General features: G+C 49.7%; 1 protein-coding gene across 3 annotated transcripts in view; it reads left to right on the top strand.

Moving 5' to 3' along the window:
• Positions 1–3701: 3701 nt before the first annotated feature.
• Ksr1 (kinase suppressor of ras 1) overlaps positions 3702–27031 on the top strand; it is a 151903-nt gene continuing 128573 nt past the window's right edge. For 2 of the 3 annotated variants that reach the window (XM_087569282.1, XM_087569283.1), the window contains exon 1: positions 3821–4249. In XM_087569282.1, coding sequence (XP_087425408.1) covers positions 4019–4249 — 231 coding nt within the window. In that variant the 5' untranslated portion in view covers positions 3821–4018. 3 annotated transcript variants of the gene reach the window in all.

The raw sequence follows: 27031 nt of genomic DNA, 5'->3' as shown, positions 1-27031 counted from the left end.
CAACCCAAGAAATAGTTTTAATACAGATTTAAGGATAGGCTTGAGGGAAGAGGAGGGTGCTTATGGAAAAAGACAGTGTACACCCTAAGGCACCAGTGTGCTCCTCGAGACAGAGTCACTTGTCTTCTTTTCAATCAAGGAAGCAGGGAAGATGACTCAGAAAGTAAAGGCAGTTACTACCAAGCCTGATGACCCAGTTCAGCCCCTGGACCAAAGTTGTCTCCTCTGACCTGTTCTCTCTCTCTCTCTCTCTCTCTCTCTCTCTCTCTCTCTCTCTCTCTCTCTGACACACACACACACACACACAAAATTAATTATCTCTATGAAATATATATTATGGGGCTAGAGAAATGGCTCAGTGGTTAAGAGCACTGACTACTCTTCCAGAGGTCCTGAGTTCAATTCCCAGCAACCAGGCTGGTCACAGAACTCTGAAACTGACAGTGAACAGATTCTCCTACCTCTCTAGTACCTGGGCTGCTACACCTTGCTCTTGGTGGCGTGTTTTTCCTTCATATACCCTCCCCCATGTTTTTATATGGTGTGCGCGTGTGTGGAAATGTGTCATGGCCTACATCTGGCAGTCAGAGGACAACTTTTGGGAGTATGTTCTCTCCTTCCAACATGTGAGTCTTAGGGATTGTCCTCATATCTTCTGGCTTGGCAGTCCATGGGCCATCTTGCCTGCCCCCAGGACATTTCTAAGGGGTTCCCAGGTGACGTAGTTACCATTGCTCTTGTGCCATATCAGGAGTGATACAGGCTTACAGACAATTCCCAGCCTCCCTTCTATGCCCTGCTTTACCTAGCCCCGTCCCGTTTCCCTGGACCATCTCCTCCTGCTCTTTCTTGTCAGGCTGTGGTGATCTGAGCCTTCCTTCTCTTCCTGCAGTGCGTCACGTTCCTGCCTCTGGGCCTTTGCACGTGGCCCCTGCTTGGAGTGGCCCTTTCCTGGGGAACCACGTGCACAAGTAGCTTCATTTCCTTATTCAGATCTCTGCACAGCCCAGTGTTGTGTACACATTTGTCATCCTGTCACTTGGAAGGCAGAGGCAGGAGGATGAGGGGATCAAGGTCACATCCTAGGCTACATAGTGAGTGCTTCAAAAACAAAATAAAGGGGTTGGGGATTTAGCTCAGTGGTAGAGCGCTTGCCTAGGAAGCGCAAGGCCCTGGGTTCGGTCCCCAGCTCCGAAAAAAAGAACCAAAAAAAAAAAAAAACAAACAAAATAAAACTGACCAACCTCAGTTCTGTGACCTTCGGATACTTCTTTTTCTTCTTTTATAGCACCCAATATTCTCTGAATTTATTGTTGACACGTGTGTGTGTGTGTGTGTGTGTGTGTGTGTGCTCGGTTTAGATTTATTTTTATGTATGTTTATGTGTATCTGTGTGAATGTATGACACATGTTGTCAGCTGCCCAAGGATAGCAGCCAAGAGGTTGAAGTTTGTCTCCAGCCCTGCTGCTGTCACCATGGTGGCATGGATAAGCATGAGTACCACAGGCCGCAGGACAATAAGGGGTCTGTGCCACATTTCTCAGTTGGTAAAGTGCTCGCCATCCAAGCCTAAGGACTTAAGTTTGATGCTCTAACACCCAGGTAAAATGTGGACCAGCAAGACATGCCTGTGATTCCTGAGGCTTGTTAGCCAACTAGTCTAGCAGAACTGGCAACCTCCAGGTTCAGTGAGAGACCCTGCCTCAAAACAACAAGGTGGAGAGAGATTGAGAAATCCATTCAACTTCTGCACTGTGGCTTCTCAAAGCATGCTGTCTATGGTTGCCAGTATCACCTAAGGACTTGCTAGAAATGCAAATTCTCAAGGCCTAGGTTCAGATCTATGGATCAGGAAACTACAGGATGGGTCTATCATTCTAGGATGAAGGAGTCCTTCCCCTGATTGTGATGTTATTCAAGCTTGGAAAACCACCATTGCAGCTTTATTTCCGGGTAGTTGCTCCTCTAATGCAGGGTCTGGAGTGGGGTTGGCTATGGCCACAGTCAGCACCGGGGAATGTGTAAGTACTTCACAGGAGTCTTGTTCACAGAGTGAGGATTGTTGTATCATCATAACCGTTTAAGACAGGGTCCCGCTAGATAGGTTAGACTGGTCTCACATAAGGAATCCTCTGACCTCTGCCTGTAAAAGGCTTGGATTATAGATGTGGACCTCCATACCTAGCTGTTTTTGTTTAGCTCTGTTTGATTAATTTTATTTTATGGGTATGAGTGTTTTGCCTACATGTATGCATATATGTGTAACCATGTGAATACTTGGTTCCCACAGAAGTTAGAAGGCATCAGAACCCTTAGAACTGAAGTTACAAATGATTGTAAGCCATCACATGGGTGCTGGGAACAGAACTCCACACCCTCTGCAGGAGAAGAGCTCTTAAGTGCTGTGCTATCCCAACCCTGTTTTGAGGTAAGATCTCATTATATAGCCCAAGCCTGTCTTGAATTCATGATTTGACCAGATTGGTCTCAAACTTACAGAGATCTTCCTGCCTCTGCCTCTGGAGTGCTGAGATTGAAGGTGTGCACCATACTTGGCTTTCAATTTCACTCCCCCCCCCCCCCCCCCCCCCCCCGCCTTAAGACAGGGTTTCTCTGTCTAGCCCTGACTGTCCTGGAACTTGCTTTGAAGACCAGGCTGGCTTCGAACTCACAGAGATCCTCCTGCCTCTGCCTCCTGGGTGCCACTGCCACCTGGCTTGCTTTCACTTCATTTTTATTGCTAGAACACGTGAGACAGTCGACCAGGAGAGGAGAGTGAACAGGTGTGATAAAGCTTAGATGTTGGATTAGGGCGGACCGGGGAATACCGCTGCTAAGATCACGGGACTGCTTAGGCTCAGGGTCTCATCTGAACAGTCTGAGGTTAGAAGGGAGCTAACATGTATACATGATCACACATGCCAGTAGTTAATCTGGGTGCTGTACAAATATAATAACCTTTTTAGACGCCCTCTGGGCTAGATGGCTGTGAAGGGGAAACTTGGGCACTCAGAGGAAAAGCCATTTGTCCAAATTCACATACTGGGTAGTGGAGTGGTAGGACTCAAATTTGAAGCCAGGTTCTCTCTGCCCCGAAACTTTAGAAGTGTTCAACAAATTAATATCCTGCCCACGTGGCATCTGCAGGGTATGGGACACTAAACTTATTTTGTTGAGCAAATAGAACACAGAAGAAAGTCCTTTCTCCTTGCCGGCATATTAACTTTGGTGTGACAATTCAAGGTCAAGCTTTATGTGAACGCAAAGACAACTCAGAGTCAAGTGTGAAATTTAGATGAAGGTGGGTGTTTCTTTTTCTTTTCTTTCAACAGTGTTGGGGAATCAAACCTAGGGCTTTGTGTTTGTCAGGCGAGTGTTCTGCGGCTGAGCAATCCTTAGTGCATTCCCATACATGGCAACCCCTAAGCTCACACGAAAAATTTGGGACCCTATTGAGGCTCCCACAAGACAGGGGTTATCTGTGTCTGAGCCATCAGTCCCTGCCCCACCCCATTCGCCGGTCTAGGGAAGCTACTGATGTGTGTGCGCTTGCGTGTGTGAGAAGGGCGTAGTAGGGGGAGATGAGGGTAAAGGAACGAAAGGGGATTGGGAATCAAACTACCAAGACCACGACGCACACGAATTGGAGCAGGCGCAGAGCAGCCCCTTCTAGGCGTCAGGCGGGGCCAGAGTGCGGGCGGGGCCCCGAGGGCGCGGGCCAGAAGGCAGATGCAAGATGCGCACTACAAGTCCCAGGATACGCCGCGGCCCCGATCCGGCCCCCGCGGTCGCTTAAAGGCTCCGGCAACCACAGCCGTCGGGTCGCGGAGGCTTTCGCTTTGCCGCCGCGTCTGAGTGGTAGGAGGAGCGGACTGAGCAGCAGGCTCTCGGGACTGCAGGCTTCGGAGGCACCGAGGGGCGCTCCTAGTGCAGCCTTCCCGGCTCCGGACTTCTCTGCGGAGGCGCCCGTGTCCCCGGGCACCTCGCCTCGGCCCCCAGCGGCCCCGATGCCGAGGCATGGATAGAGCGGCGTTGCGCGCAGCAGCGATGGGCGAGAAAAAGGAGGGCGGCGGCGGGGGCGCCTCGGCGGCCGCGGACGGGGGTGCAGGGGCCGCCGCCAGCCGGGCGCTGCAGCAGTGCGGCCAGCTGCAGAAGCTCATTGATATCTCCATCGGCAGTCTGCGCGGGCTGCGCACCAAGTGCTCAGTGTCCAACGACCTCACGCAGCAGGAGATCCGGACCCTAGAGGTAAGGGGCCGCTGCGCCCCATGTCCGGACCCGGCTGTGGCTCGGGAGCCGCCCCACTGCTTTCCTTCCCGAGTTGCATCCTGCAGCCGGGTCTGCTGTTTGGAGTCTTCCTCCCTTGCCCGAGCTCGCTGATGCGGCAGAGTGAGGACCTATGACCGGCGCTCACTTTGGAAAAATTTGGGGGAGGGGGTGTTAGTGTGGGACTGGATCGAGTCTCGAAGACCAGCGTGCCGGGTAGGATGCACGCGGGCATCCCACTGCAAACCCCTTTCCGCCCTCACCCCCTTTTCAGTGTCCACAGTGGTTATTGTCCCACTGAATCACGCGCTGGACTTTTCTCTGTGTGCTTTAAGTCCGGTAGCGTGGGCTGGGGTGGTGGGGGGACGTCCCCTGAAGTGTGAGCGTCGGTCGGTAGCACTAACTTTCCCCTCACACCCCGCTTTCCTTGTCTGTCTCTTTCCTTTCCACCAGGTCTCTGCCGCTTTTCAAAAAGTGTTTGCTGAAACAGCATTTTTGCTGTTCGGGCGTTGGGGTGCTTTTCTTTGGCGATATCACAGCGGTTCACTGCTTAAAATGAAATTACCCGTTGACTTCCCTACTCCACCCCAAACATTGAGCTTTGGCCTAGGAAGGATTATAGTGTGGAAGGGAAGCTTTGGTAAGAACAGGCTACTTAAGGGGGTTGCTGACAGAGATGACCCTGGAGTGCAGTGAAGAAACAAAATGTGTGAGTTCTCTTCTCTCAAATTATAGTTGGGAAGTGCAGCATTAAAAGGATTTGGAAGAACCAGCCAGAAAGGTGGTTGGGACTTCAGAAGGGGACGCTTCCCCACTCCCTTACACATTGGAGGAAAACTAGTGCCTTTCCAACTTGCTTTTGCCTAGAGACTGGAAGGCCTTTGAAAGTGAAGGGTCAGTTAATAACTCTGTCCCGAAGGATGCCCCCCCTGCCCTCCTCATTCCCCCCATTGCCACAGTTGGTGTCTGTAGATCTGAGGATGTCTTATTAGATACATAATTCCCCCCCCTCTCTCTTTTTTGCTAATTGCATCTGCCAGCTGTCATAGAGCCAGCCGGTGATTGCTGTAATTATTACAAGACCAGTCCTCCCTCCTCTCACACCACAAGCCTGAATCCTTGTTTAATCCAAAATGCTCAGGGTGACTCTCCCTTAGTTGTATTTTCATAGAAGCCATGAAGCCAGGACCATTGGGAGACTCCAAAGAGTGTTGGCTCTTATTATTGGTTTTTGTTACAGTTGCTATAGCAGGACTGACCAGGGCTTTGCTTTAAAAACAAACCAACAAAGCCCTGCACTGGGCTTTTCTGCATGTGGATTTCTTGAACACAGCTTAGCTTGTGTGTCCAGCAAAGTTCACGTTTTAAGCAGATACAATAGGAGGCCTGTGTGTCATAGTTCTGGGGTCGTTGTCCTGCAGTGTATATCTGTTACACTGCTGTGTTGTTGGGCTGCTGAATGTTCTGTGTTGGCCTTTGCCGCTCCTCCCCAGGTCCCTTTGAGGTGCTCCTGGATCCCAGGGTGTATGTAGAATGGCTTACTCTTTATTCTCTGCAAATTCTCTTTGTCCTCAAATGTTGCACGTTTTGACAAAGTTGTGGCATCAGATACCCCAGAGTCTCCAGCTGTTCAGGCCTCTGAGCTGGTTAGGCAGCAGCCTCCCTACTGCATGCATTGTGAGGTAACCCCTGGTGGCTTCTGCACTGTGAAGAAGACACATGCCCTGTTCTTTACGGTGTATTTGAAGGGTCCTTCTGGTCCCTGAAAAGACAGGGCTTTGGATACCATTTCGAATGGGAATTTTGACTTTGGAGCCGGTTCCTTAGGATTCTTACCAGCTAGTTTGGGTGAATCATTTCATCTCTGGGGCCTTAGCTTCCCCATCTGCTCCACAAGAGCTTGGAGTGGTTCCCTTCACTCTCTCTGAAAAGCTCACATTCTGTGGTTAAGTCATGGGGTTGGGGGCTGGGCGGGTTGGACTGGATGACGACTGTTGTGTTAAGTTAGTGTGTATACTATTCTGTGTAGATGGCCCTATTTAAGAACAGCACTGGGCAGGTTATGTAGGAGATGCCTTTATGATTGTGAGCATCTTGACCATGGATGTGCAAGAGAACAAAAAGCCCCCCAGCTTGTAATCAGTTCTGTTTCTGTCTAGATGACTTTGGGGCAAGCCGGGTAACTTCTCTCAAACTTCCCCACCTGCCTGTAAAGTGTGAATGGAGTCCTTTTGCTTGTAGTGTTTGGTGGAGTCTGTTATCTACCTATAAACGTTCCCTGGATGGGCCCTGGTGACATTCATGCACAGGGCACCTTTAGAAGAAGAAGTACATAGAACTGGTTTCCTACAGGTGATGATACAGGGCAGGAAGCAATCCCAGAAGGCTGCATCAGGGTAGCCCACTCTAGCAGTGTGTAGAAAGGCAACTAATTCAGGCCAGTCTCAGTGTTCCCTTGAATTTCTGTCGGTTTTGTTGTTGTTTTAAGAAAGGTATTTGTATGTGAGCTTGTGTGACTTTGTGTACCACATGTGTGCAGGAGCCTGAGGAGGCCAGAAGAGGGAATCAGAAGCCTGGAACTGGAGTTACAGCTTGTTCCCTGCCATGTGGGTGCTGAGAAATGAACTTGAGTCATTTGCAGGGGCTGCAAATTCTCTTAACTGCTTGCTGTGCCATCTGTCCAGCCCCAGATTTCTGATATGTATATTTGAAATATTTGTGTATAAAGTATATATGCATGTATATGTTACATGCATAATTATCTATATGACCTTGAGATAGGTCTCATTATGTAGCCCTGACTGAACTCAGCATATAGATTAGGTTGGTTTTGAACTCATGGCTATTCTCCTGTTTCTGTCTCTTGGGTGCTAGGATTACAGGTGCCTGGCTGGAGAGTTTGGCTTATACAACTATATCAGACTTCTGGCTGAATCCCAAGAGGCACGGGACAGGGCCCTTCTTAGCTACTCTTGGTGGGAGCGGTAGCTCATGGGATGTCCCTTGTGGGACCCCGACCAGGGGCAGGCTGTTTGTGAAGATCTTAGGTCATGATAGCATGCTGTCTGCCGATGGCTTTGCTCTGTGGAGCAGTTCCACTGGGTTGAAAAGGGAGTTAAAAAAAAGGAGGTGAGAAGTATAGCTCCCTGGTAGAACAGTTGCCTTGTATACTTAAGGCTCTGGGTTCAAATCTCCAATACTGCATTTAAAAAGGGGCCGGGGGTAAGTAGCCAAGGTTTAATGCTCACTTCCTACCTGCCCGGCCGTGTGCTAGTCTCTCTTCAATCTCTTAGGAGTTACTGGAGCTCCACCAGAGTCATCACTCATTTTCCCTGTTTAAATGGAAAGCACAGAAGGCACAATCAGAACTCATTGTATCTGGAATGAAGTTGCCGGGCCTTGTCATTGGGTAGGATTTGGTGCCCTGTCTGGGGCAGGCTCTCTAGAGGTCTGGCTATTGCATGAGGCAAGCAGGGATGTTGTCACTCTTCAGCTGTGCTCATTGAGGGACACCTGGCCTTCTGTACAGCTGGGCCTGCTGGTCTTATCATGGTGGGTCCCGTCTGTGCACTGGGGAGACAGTGGTGTGCAAAGCAGGTGCCCACATTGCCTCAGGTCCGTTCACTTTCTTGGTGCTCTGTAATCTGTTCTTTCTTCCCTTCATATTAGCACCTCCCAGAAACAGGCTTCAGCTTGGCTTGGTGTCTTGTACAGGTTGCAGGGTCGTCGCTAAAGGGCTTAGCTCATGAAGCTTTTCTCGGGGGAGGATAACAGAACAACCATGGTACAGTGTCCGCATTTGGCCACTTCCCTGAGCAGAGCTACCTTTGAGGCTTTGCCTGGGAAGTGGGCTGGGCAGAGTTCAGTGTTTTCTGTGTTTGGACCTGGCATTTTCATGGCCCTTGGAAGTGTCCAGGGAAACTGTTAAAAGTGAAGGGATGTTCCTACTGGCCAGGCCTTCCATCACTACCAATGTGTTTACAGCAACCCTAGCTGCTGGCTACGTTGGTGCTGGTAGGTGGAATACCCTCCAGGTCTTTGGGTGTGAGGGGATCATCAGACAGTAAACAGCAGAGCCCCCACTACATGGCTGGCAGAGAGGTCTTCCACATGGGCCCTGAGCTAGCAATCCGGTAGAATCTGTTAGTCTGGTCTACTGGGTCCATAGGAAACATTGCCAGAGTCCTGGTGACTGTTTGCAAGTCAGATTTCCCTGGAAAGATCCAACTAGAACCTGGTTCTCTTTCCCTAGCTCAGGTAGTGTCTGGAGAGTGGCATTTCTCTGCCTCAGTTTTACAACCTTTTGCCTGAGAGACTCCAGTTCTCACCAAAGGAATATGGAGCTGAGGGCCTGTCTCCTTTGGTGTCCACTTTCACCTTGGTGACTTCTACTCCGGGTAGACCCACTTCCCAACTGTCCTTCAGAGGAGTCCTAAGGAGGACGTGCTGTGTGTGAAGGCTGTGAGTCGAGGCAGGCCTGGATGCTGGAGGGAGGCCTTATCACATCTGCACCCAGGACCTGCAGGCTGGGCTAGAGAGGGAACGCCTCCTGGCTGCAGGGCTGTTCCTTTTCTCAGACACCTGGTTTGGCTCATAATCCTGGGAAGCAGCATTCCATTCCGGATGCTTCCCTGCCTGCCTGCTGGCTGTTGTCCAGAGAGGGACCGTGCACAAAGGTGCCTGTGGGGACACTGACAGCATCTGCCTTGGCTGAGTCCTTAAGCTGAGCCTTAAATTTTGTCATTTCATTTATTTCTGGTGTGCGCATGGAGGTCAGAGCATGTTGAATCCATTTTCTCCTCCTACCACGTAGATTTAGGGAATCAAACTCAGGTTGTCGGGCTTGGCTGAAAACCCTTTTACTGCTCGGAGCCCTCATAACCACCCGCTAAGCTCTGTGTGTGTGTGTGTGTGTGTGTGTGTGTGTGTGTGTGTGTGTGTGTGTGTGTATGTGTGCGCGCGCGTGCACGCGCGCATGTGCCCATGCGCATGTGCCCATGTTTTTAAATCATTGCAGGGCAGGCTGACTAGTGCCATTTTTTACATTTAGTTCAAAGGGTGTCCACTTTCACCTTGGTGACTTTCACCCTGGGTAGCCCCATTTCCCAACTGTCCTTGAGAGAGGCCTAAGGAGAATGCTGGAGGGAGGTCTTATCACATCTGCACCCAGGACCTGCAGACTGGGGATACTGCCTGGGGTAGAGACAGACTGCCTCCTAGCTACAGACACACCAAGGTCCACGGGAGTGACCTCTGCAAAGAGAGGGTCCACACATATGAGGAACATTCTTGAACACGATCCATGTGAAGTTCCCTAGTAGGACCTTGACCTATGATCATTACACTGGTCATTTACTGCAAACCTGGGAGATTTCATTCCCAGTGTGAAGATGCGGTGACTGAACTGGGGGAGCCAGAGAACCTGACTTTAGTAGATCGTTGAACCTGAGTTGAGTGGTATTGAACTTGCAGCCATCCTTCTGCCTCAGCATCCCTAGTGCTGGAGTTACAGACATGTGCAGCCACACCCTGTCTCACCTTGCAACCTTTCCAGAGACCTGATGGGGGAAGGGCGGGGGGGCGGGGTCAGTCCTGACTATTGACACCAGGGGAATGGATGGTCAGTAAGAGGAAGGACTGGCCCAGGATTGGTTCAGGTCCAGCCTACTGGATCCACCAGTGACTGCCCTGTAGAACCTCGGAGTCTGAGTGTTGGGCAGCGTCCCTCTCATTCAGCAGTGCTCATGCTCAAAGCAGGTGGTGAGGCAACCAGCCCCACCGGTTTCATTCTGAGAAAGGAGAAGCTGCTGTGAGATGCCCTTACTCATAGTTTGTTGTTGGCTGAGACAGGGTCTCTGGCTGGAACTAGCTATGTAGAGTAGACCAGGCTGGCCACGAACTCTCAGAGATCTGCCTGCCTTTGCCTCCTGCGTGCTGGGACTGAAGGCATGTGACACCATGCTCAGCCCACTCAGGCTTTTTTTTTTTTTAAATAGCTACCAGCTTTATTCTTTCTGAGCAACTCTGAGACAAGGAGTCTATCTTCTAACTTGCTACCTTTAATTGCAGTGCTTAAGATACACATTGACGCCTGCTCCCTCTGCACAAGGGAAGCACAAAGCTAGGTAACGGCGAAATCACCTGCCAGCGCCAAGCCTTAGGACTGACTTTTTTTTTTTTGCTGACTCCTCGTCACTCTTCAATGCCTTTGCACGGGAAGGTGTGTGCTGTGCCCTGTACCTGCAGAGCTTGCAGTGCGTACCTTGTGTGTGTCTCTGGTTCATGTGTACTTTGCGGTGTCATTGTCAGGGAGCTTACCATGCATTCACACCACACATTCCTTTAACCAGATCCCAGTTTTCTTGGCTTTTTGAGACAGGGTATCTCTGTGTAGCCCTGGCTGTCCTGGAACTTGCTCTATAGACCAGGCTGGCCTTGAACTCAGAGATCTGCCTGCCTCTGCCTCTTGAGCTCTGGGATCAAAGGTGTGCCCCAACACTGCAAGGCACATCCCAATTTTTAATGCTTGCTTATTTGGACTTTTTAAGATGTTTTTGTTTTGGCATGCTGATATATCTTCCTACAGCTACGATTTTGCTGAATTAAAATATATGAATATATTTAGTATCTGTCCACTTAAATTAAACAATTGTTTTTATGTGTATGAGTGTTTTACCTACATGCATGTATGTGCACCACACATGTGCCTTGTGCCCTCAGAGGCCAGAAGAGAATGTCGAATTCCCTCAAACTGGAGTTAACAGATTTATGAGCCACCGAGTAGGTGCTGGGGATTAAACCTAGGTCCTGTGGAAGAACAACCAGTCCTTATCTCTGGCCATTTGGTGTACAGTGTGTGTGTGTGTGTGTGTGTGTGTGTGTGTGTGTGTGTGTGTGTGTGTAGAGCCACAGTGTAAAAGTGAAGATCAGGGGACAACTTGGAGTTGGTTTTCTCCTAACACTGTGGCTTCCAGGATCCAGCTCAGGTTTGCCGACTTGGCGGCGAGCGCCTTTGCCCAAGCAGAGCGCCTGTTAGGGAGAACAAGCAGACTGTTGGCAGCGCTGAGCTAGAGGCTCTCCCTTGAGTGACAGACACATGAACAGTGCCTTGAACCCGCCCAACTGACAGGGAGGATGTATGCCTTGTCTTAAGGAGTTCTTGTCAGAAAAAAGATATAGCTTGGCCCTCTCTCCTCCACCCAGTCTGAGGGACCCTGAGGGTTGGGTGGGATTTTGGAAAGCTGTCTGAAGTATCTTGTGTGGGCCTGGCTCACCCCAGTGGATGATCTTTTGCACCACCACACCCAGGCCGAATGGGCTGCCTTTGTCCCTGACTATGTTCGACCTTCCAAGGCTTGCTCACTCACAGCTCTCCTGAAATCCTTCCCTCCTGTAGAACCTGGAGTTGGAAAACTTCATGAAGATGTCGAAGGTTCCCCCCTCCCCATTACTGGTCTTGCTATCAGGATAACTGTAATGATAATCTCCACCTCCATGTCTGCATTCACAGAGTGGGTAGCGGCTCAAGTTCAAGGCCAGCCTGGACTGTAGGCTAGAGAGTGAGTTCCAGGCCAGCCTGTGGACTGTATGATGAGGCCTCTGTCACATGGCCTGCTCACTTTCCAGTTACTCAGAAAAGCATAACTTTTCCTTTTCTTTATCTCTTTTTCTGGACATTGGCCAAAAGCCTGAACCTACTTTCCTGCACATCCGGGCCTTCCTCTCTCTTGCTCCCAGAAGCACCCGCTTGCCCGGGTTGCCACATGCAGCTGCTCACCAGCTTCCCCGACTGAACCCATCACTTTCTCTCTTCCTCATCTCCATCTCCCTCCTCCCAGCTGCTCCACAATTTACAGCTTGCCTTGTTTCTCCTTCAGTCTCATAAAAGTGGTCTCCAGCTTTAAAACAGAAGGGAGAGAGAGAGAGAGAGAGAGAGAGAGAGAGAGAGAGAGAGAGAGAGAAAGAAACAGACTTTTCCCTAGTTGTCTCCAGACATGGTGAATGACCCTGCCACCCGCTCCAGGTGGCTCACCTCACATCTGTGGGAAGCAAAGCCCTCCCCGTTACCGTGTTGCCAGCGCAAAGCCTGCCGTTGGTGCTGTGTGGATACCTGTGTCTGACGTCCTCTTTTGGCTTCTTTTCCTATTTTTTTTATTAGTACCATTTTTTTAATTCACTTTGCATCCTAATCGCTGCCCTCCCTCACCCCTTCCACACTCCCTCCCCGCTCCCCTCCTTTTCCTCTTCTAAAACCCAGATCAGAAGTGCAGAGGTTGGCTCTGAGGCCAGCTGTTGAGATAAAACAAAAACTCTGTCATGTGTTCTTATGCGTTGAAAAAAAGTCTGAATCTAGACTGCCCCGCCCCCTGCAGCTGTCAGACCAGGGATGTCTGCGCTCCTCTGTTCAGGTGCTGGTGGGTAGCAGGGCGTCTTTACTGGGCAGATTGTCCTGTGGAAACCATCCTGCTTGCATGCGGCTCCCTCCCCCACTTCATTTTTCTGCCTCGGGAATAATGACAAGAATGAGCTAACATTTGCATTCATGGTGGGGGGGGGCTGGAGAATATAATGTGCAGTACAGGAACCAGCCAGCTCTGATTAGGAAAAATAAATTTCCACACAGCACCAACCAGAGACTTGTATGGGCAGGGTATTGATCAGAAGGGTTTTGCCTTCTACGGCTATGAACTGCTGATGGTGTAGGGGTCTTTACCAGATCTGGAGGCTTTGGGTTTTAGATATTTGCTTTATTATTATTATTATTATTATTATTATTATTATTATTATTTCTTTTTCTTCTTTCTTTTTTGATTTTTCATGCTTTTTTGTTTTTATTTTTTAATTTCATTTTTCTTGGATATTTTATGTATTTTCACCTCAAATGTTATGCCCCCCCCATACCCCTTCCTCCTCCCCCGGCTTCTATGAGGATGCTCTCATTCCCACCCACCCACTCCAACCTGAAAACCCTGGCATTACCCTACTTTGGGAAAACGAGCCTTCACTGGACCAAGGGCTTCTCCTCCTATTTGATGCTGGACAATGCCATTCTCTGTTACATATGCGGCTGGAGCCATGGGTCCCTCCATGTGTACTCTTTGGTTGGTGCTTTAGTCCCTGGGAGCTCTGGTGGGGTCTGGTTGTTTGATATTGTTGTTCTTCCTATGGGGTTCAGCTCCTTCAATCCTTTCTCTAACTCCTCCATTGGGGTCCCCTTGTTCAGTCCAATGGTTAGCTGCAACCATCCTCATCTATATCAGTAGGGCTCTGGCAGAGCCTCTCAGGAGACACCACATCTGGCTCATTATTACTCTTTCTCAAAGACAGACTATCTAAATAGTCTCCCTATTTAGCCCTATTCCTAGACCAGGTGGTTCTCTAAGTTGCAGTGATTCTTCTGGAACCGTAACCCGCTTCGTGCTGGGATTTTAGATCTATGCACGATTTAGATCTTAGTGCACACAGATTTGTTGAAAAGAAAAAAATAAATCAGAGATCTTTTTTTTTCAAGGTTTATTTTATGTGTATGTCTTAGTCACTGTTCTGTTGCTATGAAGAGACATCATGACCATGGCAACCCTTAGAAGAGAAAGCATTTAATTTGGGGGCTTGCTTCCAGTTTCAGGGGGTTAGTCCATTATCATCATGGAGAAGAGTCTGGGAGGCCTGGTGCTAGAAGAGTACCTGAGACCTATATCCTGATCTCACCCCCACCCAGTGATGCACTTTCTACAAGGCCGCACCTCCTAATCCTTCTCAAATAGTGCTGCTCACTTACTGTGATTCAAATAATATAAGTAAGGTATTCTTATTCAGACCAGCACAATGTGTTAGTGTTTTGCTTGAATGTATGCTTGCATGCTGTGTGCATACCTGGTATCTGGAGAGGCAGGATTCCCTGGAACTGGAGTTACAGGTGGTTGTGAACTGAAATGTGGACGCTGGGAACTGAACTGGGGTCCTCTAGAAGAGCAGCCAGTGCTCTTAAGTGTGGAGTCATCATCCAGCCCCAGTTACAGGTCATTTTTAAAAAGTGATTTGTGTGTTTCTCTCTCACTGAACTGAGCCTTAGACTGCTGTCCCACTAAGCCTGGGGTCCTAAAGGCTTCATTCGGCTCTTCCCATGTTGTATGATTTTCCTTTGAAAGAGAGTTTTAAGTATTACATTAGTGTGTCATCTCCTCCCGGCCCCCCAACCTCAGAGGCTAAGGCTCTGAGACTCCTGCAACAGTGTGTCCCAAAGGACTCCAAGGGTTCCTTTTCCCTGACAGTTGAGGGAACACCTTAGCCTGCGCCTTAGCCTTGAACAAGGAAAGAGGCTGTAGGTTTGGGTTGAACCAGTGTTGTACTGTTGGTGTTTTATAAACTGGAGGTCCCTTTGGAGGTGGAAGGCAGGATTTGGCGATGGCAGGGAGCCCAAGCCCCAGTGGACTCAGTCATAGGGAAAAGTGGCCTTTTGATTGGGGTAGCTGGTTTAGATGTGGTGGCCCAGGTCTCCTGACACTTAATCTTTCCACGTTGATGCTCAGAGAGTTCTGCTTTCCTGGTCATCCCCCTCCCTCCCTTCCCTCCCAACCCCTCATTCCTGGTTGGACATAAAACAAAGCAGGAGACATACATATGGCTGTGGGTGCTGTTTGAGCCTGGGGCTGGAGGGGAGGGGAAGGGCTGGCTGCAGACAAGGAATGCTTTTTAAAACAAAAAAGGAAACGCAGGCTCGGAAGGAGAGGAAAGGAAGCTGCTTCCTCTTGCTGGTGGTGGCTTTTTTGTGAGAGAGGCGGAGTTCTTTCTGTCCCCTAGGCCTGAAGAAGCTGTCTGGGGCGGGCGTGGGGACTCTCCAGTCTTCACTCCCTCTGTGTTGCCTGAGGTTTCAGAATTACAAGGTTGATACCACCCCACTTCATCTCCCCTCCCAACCCTCCCCAGATCGCCTGGTCAAATGGTTTGTGGTTTCCAAACAGCCCCTCAGTACCTGCTACAAAATGGATGTGTCATCGTAGCTGACATTTTACTGCCTGTTCTGGCACCCAGGCCCTCCTTGCTGGGAGTGCTCTCTGACATGTAGTCCTTACACCTAGTGCTGGCTGCAGTCCTCCCATCATCTCCATCTGCAGAAAAGGAACAGGGTGCGCAGAGCAAGAGCTGTCACTTGTCACTTGAACCTGGATGCTCTTTTTGTTTTTTTGTTTTTTTTTTTTTTTGAGACACACACACACACACACACACACACACACACAGAGAGAGAGAGAGAGAGAGAGAGAGAGAGAGAGAGAGAGAGATAATGGCCTTAGGTAGCCCAGGTTAGCTTCAAAACTCACTTTGTAGCTGAGGAGGACCTTAAACTTCAACTTTCTAAGTGCTGGGATTATAGGCTTGTGTATGTGCTTGTGTGTGTGTGTGTGTGTGTGTGTGTGTGTGTGTGTGTGTGTGTGTGTGTACATGCATACACACTTGAGTGAGTCAGTTTTCTCCACTTTCACGAGTCCTGGGATCAAGCTCATGTCCCTAAGCATGCACAACAAATGCTTTACCTGCGGGGCTATCTTGTAGGCCTGCGCTTTTTGTTTTTTATTTTAATTTTATTTTTAACTACGAGTCTTTGTCTCTGTGTGGTCTGTGCAAGTGAATGCAAATGTCTGTGGAGGCACTGGGTCTGCCTGGAGCTGGAGTTATGAGCAGCTCTAGAGTCACCCGATGTGGGTGCTAGGACCTGAACCTGTGTGCGTTGAAAGACCATCTATAAGGTGGCTCTTAACCATGGAGCCCTCTCTCCACCCCTTGTTTGTTTGAGATAAGATCTCTGCTCTGTAGCTCAGGCTGGCCTCTGAACTCAAGATAATCCTCCTATCTCATCCACCTGTGTTCTGGGATTATAGGAGCATACCACTGTGTATGTAAACTTTACTGTGGAAATATTCAAACATACAAAGGAAGAAAGAAAGTGTGTTGACAGACTTCCCTCCCCCAATACCCCCTCCCTCTAGTGGTTCCCCACCAGAGGAAGCTTCCATAGGAAGCAGCTTTGGCTGGTCTTGGTCATCTCCCTGGCTCACTCTGAGGAGCCCATTTGTGGAGTGGTGGCCCTAGGTAGTTGGTCTCTGGGAAAGTGAGACCTAGGGAGGTTTGTAGCCAACAGGCAGAGCTATGCCTGTGTCCCTAGACTTGGGGGGCTCTCCATCTGGTGATCCCCAAGCTTGTTCTACTCTGTCAGTAACTGCGGGGTTGTGTCTCCTTGGCCTGGCCCTCTCAGTTGTCTGGGAACTTCTTTATTCTCATGGCCCTCTGTCCCCCCAAGACCTAGCTAGGAGTCTGAAATCATACTGAGTGTGGCCTGTGGCGTGCCTGGGTGGTTGTCCACCCTCCTCCATGGCTCAGGGTTATTTTTCTACTTTCCCTTCATCTTCATATTAGATAGATGAGCGGCTTTGACATACGTAATTTAAGCGCTTCATAGTGGCGGCAGATGCCAACCCCTACCCATCTCTGCTGGTCCAGACTGGCTGAGCTCCACTACTCTAAAGGGGCTTCCTTGGCCTCTGCTGCTCCAGAAGCATGGTTTTGCTGATTGTCCTCTCAGTGCTTTTCTCTGGGGCCTCTGGACGACAGCAGCGCTCTGCTGCTGGTCCTGTAGGTTCCTGCTGCACTCTGAGGTGTTGAGGTGCTGTGTCACCTTTGTTGGCTATTGGACGTTTCGGTGCTTGGCTTCTCAGGCACAGGCATGATGTCTTTATGGGAAGGGCCACTCTGAGGACACAGGGTATGCATGGGCTGTGGGGCCAGTGTCACATAGTCATTTCCTGACTCCTTGCTGCCTCTGATCTTAGGCAAGTTGCTCAGCTCTCTGTGTAATTTTTTTTTTTTAACTAGATAAGGGGAACACTATTTTGGCCCCTGTAAGAACTTATTCAGATAAAGAGGGCATGTGGACTAGAACCCAGTGTTTAAGAAGAAATTCAATACATAACACATTTTCTTGCTTAGCCATTAATGAACCCTTTTGCAGGCTTGGGGATTGAACCTCAGGCCTCACACATGACAGACAAGTGCTCTGCCACTGAGTTTCGTTGGGCACCGTTGTTATCTTTTCACTTTCTACATTTTGAGATTGGGTTTCATTCGGCTACTTAGGCTGATCCTTTAACTTTCTCTGTAGCCCAGGCAGGCCTTGAACTTGTGAGCTGATATCTCCAGTGTAGCTGAGATTCTAGGACTCAGCCTTCGTGCCTGGCTTCTGCTTGGCATTATTTTTAAAGCACGCTACCTTTCGCTGTTACCTTCGCTTCTGTCACTTTAGTTGCTGTGCCGTTGTGCTGTCGCCTGCCAGATGTTTTTTTGCTAGTTTTGGACATTTCAGATGTTTCCAGAATTCTGCTGTTTAAATAGTGTGACCAGAGCCATCTCTTATACTGGCACCTCGTTTGTTCCATCCGAATTCATATCCTTCGGATAATTCTCATGAGTGGAATTGTTAGGTTAAAAAGAGTCTGGAGGGGGTTGGGGATTTAGCTCAGTGGTAGAGCGCTTGCCTAGCAACCGCAAGGCCCTGGGTTCGGTCCCCAGCTCCGGGGAAAAAAAAGAAAAAAAAAAGAAAAAAGAAAAAAGAGTCTGGAGTATCAGCCTGTCTGACAGTCTGTCTCTGCCGTGTGCTCCCCTCTACCCCCCTTTACGTGTGAGTTTCATGCTGTCCAGGATGGTCTTAAACTGTCAATCCTTCTGCTCTACCTCCTAACTTCTGGGAGCTCCGGGTGTGTACCCACCCCCAGTTTTCTCATCTGTTTATCTGTGTTTCTTCCTAACCCCTCTATTAACATTTTTTGGCCTTGTTAGATCATTCTTTGTTTTGCATTTGCTCTTTGTTTCTCCTCTGTGCGTTAATTCAGTGTTGATTGAGCACCTGCTCTGTGCAGAACACTGCCTTAGACGCTGGGGAGAGACAGACAGGGAAGGCAGAGGTCTCCAGGAGGGAAGGAGACAAAGAAGAAGCCAAGGACTGAGAGAAGTGGTTTGAGTCAAGGAGGATTGGAAGTGGGGAAAGGGGGGAGGGTTGGGCCTTGGTTTGGGGTTGGGGTGGTGGAAAGGGGGTGTTTTCCAGCAAAGGGTGTGTGTGTGTGTGTCCATGAATGGATGGAATCTGGAACATGAATTCCTGCATCAGGGAAAGGGGTCTAGGTAGAGGGACTATTTAGGTAGAGGGCTGTCACTAAGTGATAGCCGTGAGGCAGGAATGGGTACTTGGGACACAATGGTGACAGAAAGGGTGTTCTCCCCACACTGTCTCCTTAGCCTTTTTCTGGACACTGCTCTGTGGCATGGCAAAAAACTGTCTGAGAGGAGTGTTGACTTTAGCAAGTTGGCTAGCTGGTCTGGGGCATATGAGGCTGAGTAAACCCACAGGAGGTGTTGGTGAGGTGTGAAGGAGGTTGAGCACCCCCTGTACCCCCCTTACCCTGCCCCCTTGCCACGCCCTGCCCCCACCCCCTGTTGACTCATCTCTGCACTGAGGTGTGTAAGATCTTGGGAAATGCACCTTATGCTGCCAGCCTTCATTGTGGGCATGGGAGTACTGTCCCAGCCCTGCTGGGGTGCCTTGGAACCCTGCCAAGGGAGGAGCTGGGAACCAAGGTGGCCAGCTCTGATGCAGGGCTGCTGAGACCAGGTGTGGCTATCTGGCAGCCACTTATGGGAAACAGAGCCTGAGAAGTAGACTCGGGAAACCCCCTTCTTCCTCGGCTGCCCCATCTTCACTAACACGTTGGCTTTAGCTTCTGCCAGGAATGTAGTCCTGGGGCTGCTGTGCTGTGTGTGCTGTGTGCTGTGTTGTGCTGTACTGTGTGTGCTGTGTGTGCTGTACTGTGTGTGCTGTGCTGTGCTGTGCTGTGTGTGCTGTGTGTGCTGTGTGTGCTGTGGGTTGTGCTGTGTGTGTGTGCTGTGTGTGCTGTGTGTGTGTGCCGTGTGTACTGTGCTGTGCTGTGTGTGCTGTGCTGTGTGTGCTGTGCTGTGTGTGCTGTGTGTGCTATGCTGTGTGTGCTATGCTGTGTGTGCTGTGTGTGCTGTGTGTTCTGTGCTGTGCTGTGTGTGCTGTGCTGTGCTATGCTGTGTGTGCTGTGCTGTGCTGTGTGTGCTGTGCTATGTGTGCTCTGCTCTGCTCTGTTCTGCTCTTCCTCCCATTTTGGATTTGTGCATGCTAGGCAAGTATTCTAGGATAGCAGCTTGCTGTGTAGATCAGGTTGGCCTTAAATTCGTGACCCTCCTACCAGTGCCTCCTGGCATGTGGATCATGCCACCTCTGGCTTACATTGTGTTGTTTTCATAGCTCTCTTTCCTTAGGGTGGACAAAGAGGGTATGTAAAATCTTCTTAGCTACCTACCTACCTACCTACTTACCTACCTACCTACCTACCTACCTACCTACCTACCTACCTATGAGCCAGGATCTCACGTATCACATATTCCAGGCAGGTCTTGAACTTGCCATGGGCATGATCTTGACCTCCCACTTCTCCTGCCTCCACCCTTGAGTGCTGGACTGTCGGTGTGCACCAACATGCCTAGTTTATGTGGTGTTGGGAATCTAGCCCAAGGGGTCCCTTGTACCTGTTAGGTAAGCACTCTGTCAACTGAGCTACAGTCTCAAACCCCTCAAAGGTTTATTTGGACAGCTTAGAATGTATTCATCCAGAGAGCAGCAAGGTTTGTGACAGCTCTGAGGCACAGGATGGTGGATGCTGGTGGTCATTTTGTCTGGAGGAGCCATTGAGTTGAGGCCGGGGTTGGTCAGAGTTGATCAGCTCCTGGGGCTTCCTGCATATGTGTTTGTTGCTATATGGAAAGGGAAGGCGGGATCCTGGGAGGAGAATAATTTGGGGTCCGTTTCTCCATCACATCGTGAGGCTAACCTGAGCCAGACCTGACTGATTTTGACACAGCAAGCTTTTTTCCCAGGGGTTCTCTGGGTAAATTTTGGAGTTGTGCTAATTTTACGAGCCTATCTCAAGGATAAAGAAATCAGACTCTAGGGCATCATCAGGCTTGAGGACATTGGTGGCATCTAGAGTTGCCTGAATTGGTAGTGTTTTTTTCATTTCACTGCCTCACCTTGGGTCATATCTGGGGAAGAGGAGACCGGAAGAGGCTTTGGGAGCTGGTGAGATCATTCAGTGGGTAAAGGTATTTGCTGCCAAGCCTGACTCTGTAGTTTGATTCTCAGAATCCACATGGTGGGAAAAGAAAACCAACTCCCCAAAAGTTGTCCTCAGACTTTCTCATGAGTGCTGTGACACATGTGTACCTGTGTGCCCCCTCCCCCATACACAACATTTACTACATGGAAAAGAGTTTGCTGGTGCTTAATATTTGGAAAGAAATCTTGCTGGGAGACCCATCCCCCCCCCTTTTTTTTCCATTTTGAAGACTCTGAAGTTGTCAACAGGACCAATCCAAAATCCAAAAACCAAACCAACCAAACCAACAACAACAACCAAAGAATACCTAAGAGTGTTAGAACCTGGATTGACAGAAAAGAGTCAGGGCCAGAGATGGCTGGTTCCTGGTGGAGAGAAAGCTGGGGAGAGGCCTCCTGTGAGGAGCAGTCTCAAGTAGGATGGGCCCTGGATTGCACAGAGCCAAGCACAGGTTCGAATCCCACAGTCTTCTGGGTGAAAAGCAAGGAAGCGTGGTTGGTGGCACATGGCACAGTTATATTTTAAATGTCGATGGGTGATTTTACTAAAAAGAAGGTGATAAGTACATAGGGAGATTCCCTCACTGGCCCTGACTCATCCTGGCCAAGGGGACAGAACAGAGCAAGGAGGACTCCACTGGCAAATGGAAACTTGCCTTTGAGGGGACAAGAAACCTTCTGTGTGGTTTTTGAGGAGGGGAGGGAGGGGTGGGGAGGGGGAGACTGATAAATAACTTGTGATACCTGTGCACAGAAAGCCACATGTGTCACAGCCTGCCATGTGACTAATGGAAACTTGGTCGTTTGCCCTCAGCCCTCCCTCTTCACTCCACATGGCTTTTGAGTCTTCTTAGAAAGACTTGGTAGCCTCAAACGTCTACACTTTGTCTTGGGCATTTTGTATCTTAGACTCAACTTTCTCTCTGGCCCTAGTTGTTCTCCATCAGTTCCCTGACTGGCTTGTCAAAAGCCCCAGCCCCACTCACTGCAGCCGACCAGCCCCTGCGGAACCAGGTTCTGCTTGGGTTTGAAAGTCAAGCTTGCTGCTCCCCAGGGAAGAGGAGGTGGGGGGCAGATTACACTCCCGGGGCCAGTTGCCCAGCCTCGCTGCCCCTGCCTCCTCCTCTCCTCTCTTTTTCACAGGATGTCAAAGATTTTGTCTTGTTCTGAGAAGCTCTGATGCTTACTGGTCTTGTCTGTCTTTGGCTGCTGAACCAGGAGGGTAAGCAGTAACACCATAGGAGGTGAGATCACAATTGTGGTGTTCGAAGAGCTCAAACTCGGTCTCCCCACTATGTTTTTGGACAAGTCGTTTAGCCTGCCTGGGCAGTCATTTCTTTATTGTAAACGAGGATTATGATAGGATTGTTGTTCGTAGCTAGTGAGATGAGCTGTGTGAAGCACAGTGCCTGACCTAGAAGAATATTTTCCACAGGAGGATTTGCTGTTTATTTCTTATTTTCTCTCTCCGTTTTTCCTTCCTTCCCTTTCTCATGTAGCACAGGCTGGCCTTGAACAACTTTGAACTCTGATACTCCTACTCATATTCCAAGTGTCGGGTTTCCAGGCATGCACCACCATGCTGGCTTACTCAGTGGTGGGATCAGACCCAGGGCTTTGTGCATGCTACAAGCCCAGCCTGATTTTCGTTTTCTCTTCCTGTATTTGATTAGCACCCACTTGGGTTGGGCAGTATTGTGAGTCTGGGGGTTAACCGTGAAGACAATGGGTACAAGCTTTGTGGGACTAACACTTCAGTGCTGGGAGGAGACACAGGGAAGACAGAAAGAGCAAACTATGCTGTCTTTTCAGTGGCTGGAGGAGCCAGGAGTGCAGAAGCCCAGGGAGTGGACCTGGCTCACTGGAGCTCCCTGAAGGACGCCAGGATGGCCTGTATGGAGCTTGCACATGCCTGTCTCTGCTCCCAGGACCCAGAGTCCAGGATAGGAGGAGCGGGGAGATGTGAAAATCTAAGAATAAGGAGAAAGAAGGTTTGGAGTCTTATGTGAATGTTTCGGGAGCGCTGCCTCTGTCATGTAGAAACTGTTCATTTCATTTCTTTCCTTTAGACAGACAGGGTCTCGATGTGTAAATCAGTCTGCCCTTGAACTCCCAGAGCTCCACCTACCTCTGCCTCCTGAGTGCTGGGATGAGCGGTGTGCACAATCACTGCCCAGCACTTTACTTCTTACTTTAAAATTCTTTTTATTATACCTTTTTTCATTGTTTTGAGACAAGTCTCCCTGGCACTGGCTTGCCTCTCACTTGCTATGTAGCCAAACATGACCTTGAACTATTGGCCCTTCCTGAGTACTGCATTTCTGACTCAGGGCAGGTGGTGGAACCCTGGTCGGGCAGGCTATGAGTCCGACACCTGCTAGGAGGTCATGTGAGTGAGTCACTCTTCCTCACTCCGTGTTTACTGAGCATTAGCTCAGTAGATCCTCCCTGGTCTCTCCCGGTATTCCCTTTCCCATGTACTTTTGAGGAACACAGTAAGTACATAGTATCTGGTCCAGTTCTTTCTCTCTAAGGAGTTTCTCCTAAGACAGACGGCTCAGCAACAAGACAGCAAGATAGCTGTCCAGTGACGAGGCCATGGTTAATCACGCGTGCTGTAGCCTAGCCTGCCATGCATGGGTTATTGTGCACCCAGATGCTCTTTAACAAGACTGGGAAAGAGCATGGCTGTGTTTACGACATTACATTAAGAGAAAATAAATATCCAGATGGCAAAGTTGTATGCCTACAGCATTCATAGTTATGTAAATCGGTAAAAATGTGTATGTAAGTTGGGTGGGTGAAAGACAGTGATCTCGGTGAGCCCAGAGCCCTGAACAGAGTACAGCCCAGAGGGTATGCTACGGTTACAAACATCCTCATCACCACTGCTACCCAACTCCCGGGGTCGTTCTAAGAGAACCCCTCCCTGCTGCATGTTTCAGCCCTCCCAGGATACCCTTGACACTTCACCAGCCACCTTAGTGATGGAGCTTTTCATTTGGGAAAAAAAAATCCCTTCATCACCCCTATAATATCACACTCTTTTGCTTATTACTGTGTAGCCTGGAGAGATGGCTCAGTGGTTAAGCACATTGGCTGCTTTTCCAAGGGACCTGGGTTCAATTCCCAGCAACCACATGATGGGCAACCATCTGTAAAAGTTCCAGGGGATCTGATGCCCTCTTCTGGCATCTGAGGGTACTAAGCATGCATGTGGGACGCAGACACATATTTAGGCAAACTGGTTATACATATCAACATTTTTTTAAATGAAGCAATGAATGTGTGAATGCCTACCAGACTCTAGTCCCTGAGCTGGTGGTTGAATATGGTGTGTCCCAGATGGTGTGTCCCAGACTAGAGTCCCTCTGTCCTTGCTGGGAATGTACTGCTACAGGCTGGACAGCTTCCGTCCTGGATGCTCAAAGAGACCATAAAAAAATTAAGCCTTTCTGGAACAAAAGGGAGACTCATCCTGTAGTTTTTCCTCTGGGCACTTAGGGCCTGTATTGAGGCAGGCTGTTAGGTTAGCCCAAGCTGACCTTAAACTTCTGTTCCTCCTAACTCCTGACTGCTGGAATAAACAGGCCTGTGCCACATCTGGCCAGTCAGTCCTTCCTTAGCTAGTCCTGGATTCTGTAGCAGAGCTGAGAAGTTTCCAGAGCCACTCTCTTCTGAACTATTTCTAGCAAGTCGTCCTGTGGGAACAGGACTGGCCTGGTGCAAAAAGAGCTTCCTAAGTCTTGCTGCCTCTGTTTGAGCAGTGATGGCTGCTATCTGTGAGCCTGAGTTCCCACAAACAGGAATCCTGCCCTTCTGAGTGTAGGTCCCTCTGCATCAGCCATCTTGGAAGGAAGACTGTGGTCTTAGCTTCCTTTCCAAAGTTGCCCATGCTGCGGTTCTGAAGCCCAGGCTTGTTTGTCCTCTTAGAACGACCCCGGGAGTTGGGTAGCAGTGGTGATGAGGATGTTTGTAACCGTAGCATACCCTCTGGGCTGTACTCTGTTCAGGGCTCTGGGCTCACCGAGATCACTGTCTTTCACGATCCTCAGCTGCCCCAGGAGGCCCAAGCAGCTGCTGAAGGGCCGTCCGCTGGTGGTGGTGATAGCCTGGGATTGAACTTGCAGTCTGACTGGTCTATGTCCTTGGACACATGATGGTGCAAGTGTGAAATCCAGCCACACAGGGAAAACAGCAACCTAGCGACCCTGACCCCTCCCTGCTGCATGTTTCAGCCCTCCCAGGATACCCTTGACACTTCACCAGCCACCTTAGTGATGGCTGCCGCTCTTCACAGAGGGTGACTTTACCTCTAGGAGAGATTTCCGTTCCCTTTAAGGATGAAAACAGACATGTCTGGGGTTTTGTTGTTGGTGTTTATGAAACAAGGTCTTTGCCTTGTGGTTGAGACTGTTGAGACTGGCCTGGGAATATCCAGTCTAGAGTCAGCTTTCTGAGTACTGAGATTACAGGCGCATGGGTCATAGCTGTCAGTCAGCCAGCCAGCCAGTCAGCCAGCCAGCCAGCCAGTCAGCCAGCCAGCCAGCCAGCCAGCCAGCCAGCCAGTCAGTCAGTCAGTCAGTCAGTCAGTCAGTCAGCCAGTCAGCCAGCCAGCCAGCCAGCCAGTCAGCCAATCAGTCAGTCAGTCAGTCAGTCAGTCAGTCAGTCAGTCAGTCAGTCAGTCAGTCAGCCAGTCAGCCAGTCAGCCAGTCAGCCAGTCAGCCAGCCAGCCAGTCAGCCAGCCATCCAGTCAGTCAGTCAGTCAGCCAGTCAGCCAGTCAGCCAGTCAGTCAGTCAGTCAGCCAGTGAGCCAGTCAGTCAGTCAGTCAGTCAGTCAGTCAGTCAGTCAGTCAGTCAGTCAGCCAGCCAGCCAGCCAGCCAGCCAGCCATCCATCCATCCATCCATCCATCCATCCATCCATCCATCCAGTCAATCAGTGTGTGTGTGTGTGTGTGTGTGTGTGTGTGTGTGTGTGTGTGGTGTATGTGGTGATGTGGTGTGTGTGTGCATGAGTGTAGGTTCTACAAACATATGTGTACATGTGGAAGCCAGAGGTCAATATCAGTTATCTTCCTTGGGTGTCCTCAACTTTTAAAAAGTTTAAAATTTTATATGTATGAGTGTCTCACCTGCATGCATACACTACACCATGTGCACACAGCATCTGTGGGGAGCAGGAGAGGGCATCAGAACCCCCCGGAACTGGTTACTGATGGTTGCTGGCTGCCACGTTGATGCTGGAAATCAAGCCCAGGTCCTCTGCAGGGACAGCATGCACTCCTAACTGCCGAGCTATTCTCCAGCTCCTCACTGTACTTTTGTGTGACTGGGAAGCTCTGTAAGACATGGTGGCAGCTCAGGTAGGTAAACAGGTTGCTGCCGAGCCTGCTGACCTACGTTCAGTCCCCGGAAGCCGTGTAGCGGAGAGAGAACCACCTCCAGTGGATTGTCCTCTGACCTCCACACACTGGCCCTGGAATATGTGCTGCTTCCATGCCCTCTTACAAAGGCAAGCAGAATAACCAGGGGACAGCACCAGCCTTTGGAGTGGCTGAGGTGGGCTCCTGGGTGCTTACCCTCTCTGCTGCTAACTGCCTGAGGCTTGAGGTCCCACCCTTAGACTGTTGGGGGAAGAGTTTTGCTTTTGAGACTGAACCTTGCTGTGGAGCCCAAGCTGGCCTTGAACCGTATCATAGTGTAGGAGCCTCTTTTTCTGTCGGGGTTTGTAAATGTGTGTTACCATGCCCAGCCTGAGGCAAGCTCCAGTCGTTTGAGTGGAGGCACCAGGGGTTTGTGTTAAGGGCCAGCAAGAACTCAGAGAATGTGGCCACTAACTGACCCCCAAGGATGCTCAACACAGCATGGTTTACACCAGTGGGGAATTGCAGCAGTCAAAATATCTAATCCTAAACACACAACCCTGAGATAGTGTGCTAGCAAAGCTAAGCACACTTAGATAACAGCCTATAAAACATCTCCTTTGCTGTAAAGAAATAAAAAGGATTCTAGTATACTGCTAACAAGAAAAAACAAAACAAAACAAAACAAAAAACAAAACCAATCAGCTAAGCAGAAAGATGTCACCAAAGAGTGGGAATCCAACTAATGTTAAAAAATGAAACAAGCCAGGTGGTGGAGGAGCATATCTTTAATCCCGGGACTTGGGAGGCAGAGTCAGGAAGATCTCTAAATTCGAGGCCAGTCTGGTCTACAGAGTGAGTTCCAGGACAGCCAGGGCTACACAGAGAGACCCTGCCTAAAAAGAAAGAAAGAAAGAAAGAAAGAGAGAGAGAGAGAGAGAGAGAGAGAGAGAGAGAGAGAGAGAAAGAGAGAAAGAAAGACGGACGGACAGACAGACAGACAAAGTGCTTGCAAAGGCTTTGTGGAGATGCTATTAAGGATGAACTTCTAGCCGGTTTGTCTCCTTGGCACTTCCTTTCCTAGAGCCCAGCCCAGGGGCCTTGACTGTGCTGCATTCGTCCACCTGGATTTTTTAAATTTTGAGACAGGGTGTTTGTCACTAAGTTGCTGGGCAGGCCCAATACTTTCAGTCTTCCTGCCTCAGGTAGCTGGGATCCCA

Source organism: Rattus norvegicus, chromosome 10 (assembly GCF_021556685.1).
Source record: "Rattus norvegicus strain SHRSP/BbbUtx chromosome 10, alternate assembly SHRSP_T2T, whole genome shotgun sequence".
Taxonomy (NCBI): Eukaryota; Metazoa; Chordata; class Mammalia; order Rodentia; family Muridae; genus Rattus; species Rattus norvegicus.
Note: the sequence above shows the minus strand (reverse complement) of the source record. Positions and strands in the feature narration are given on the sequence as shown.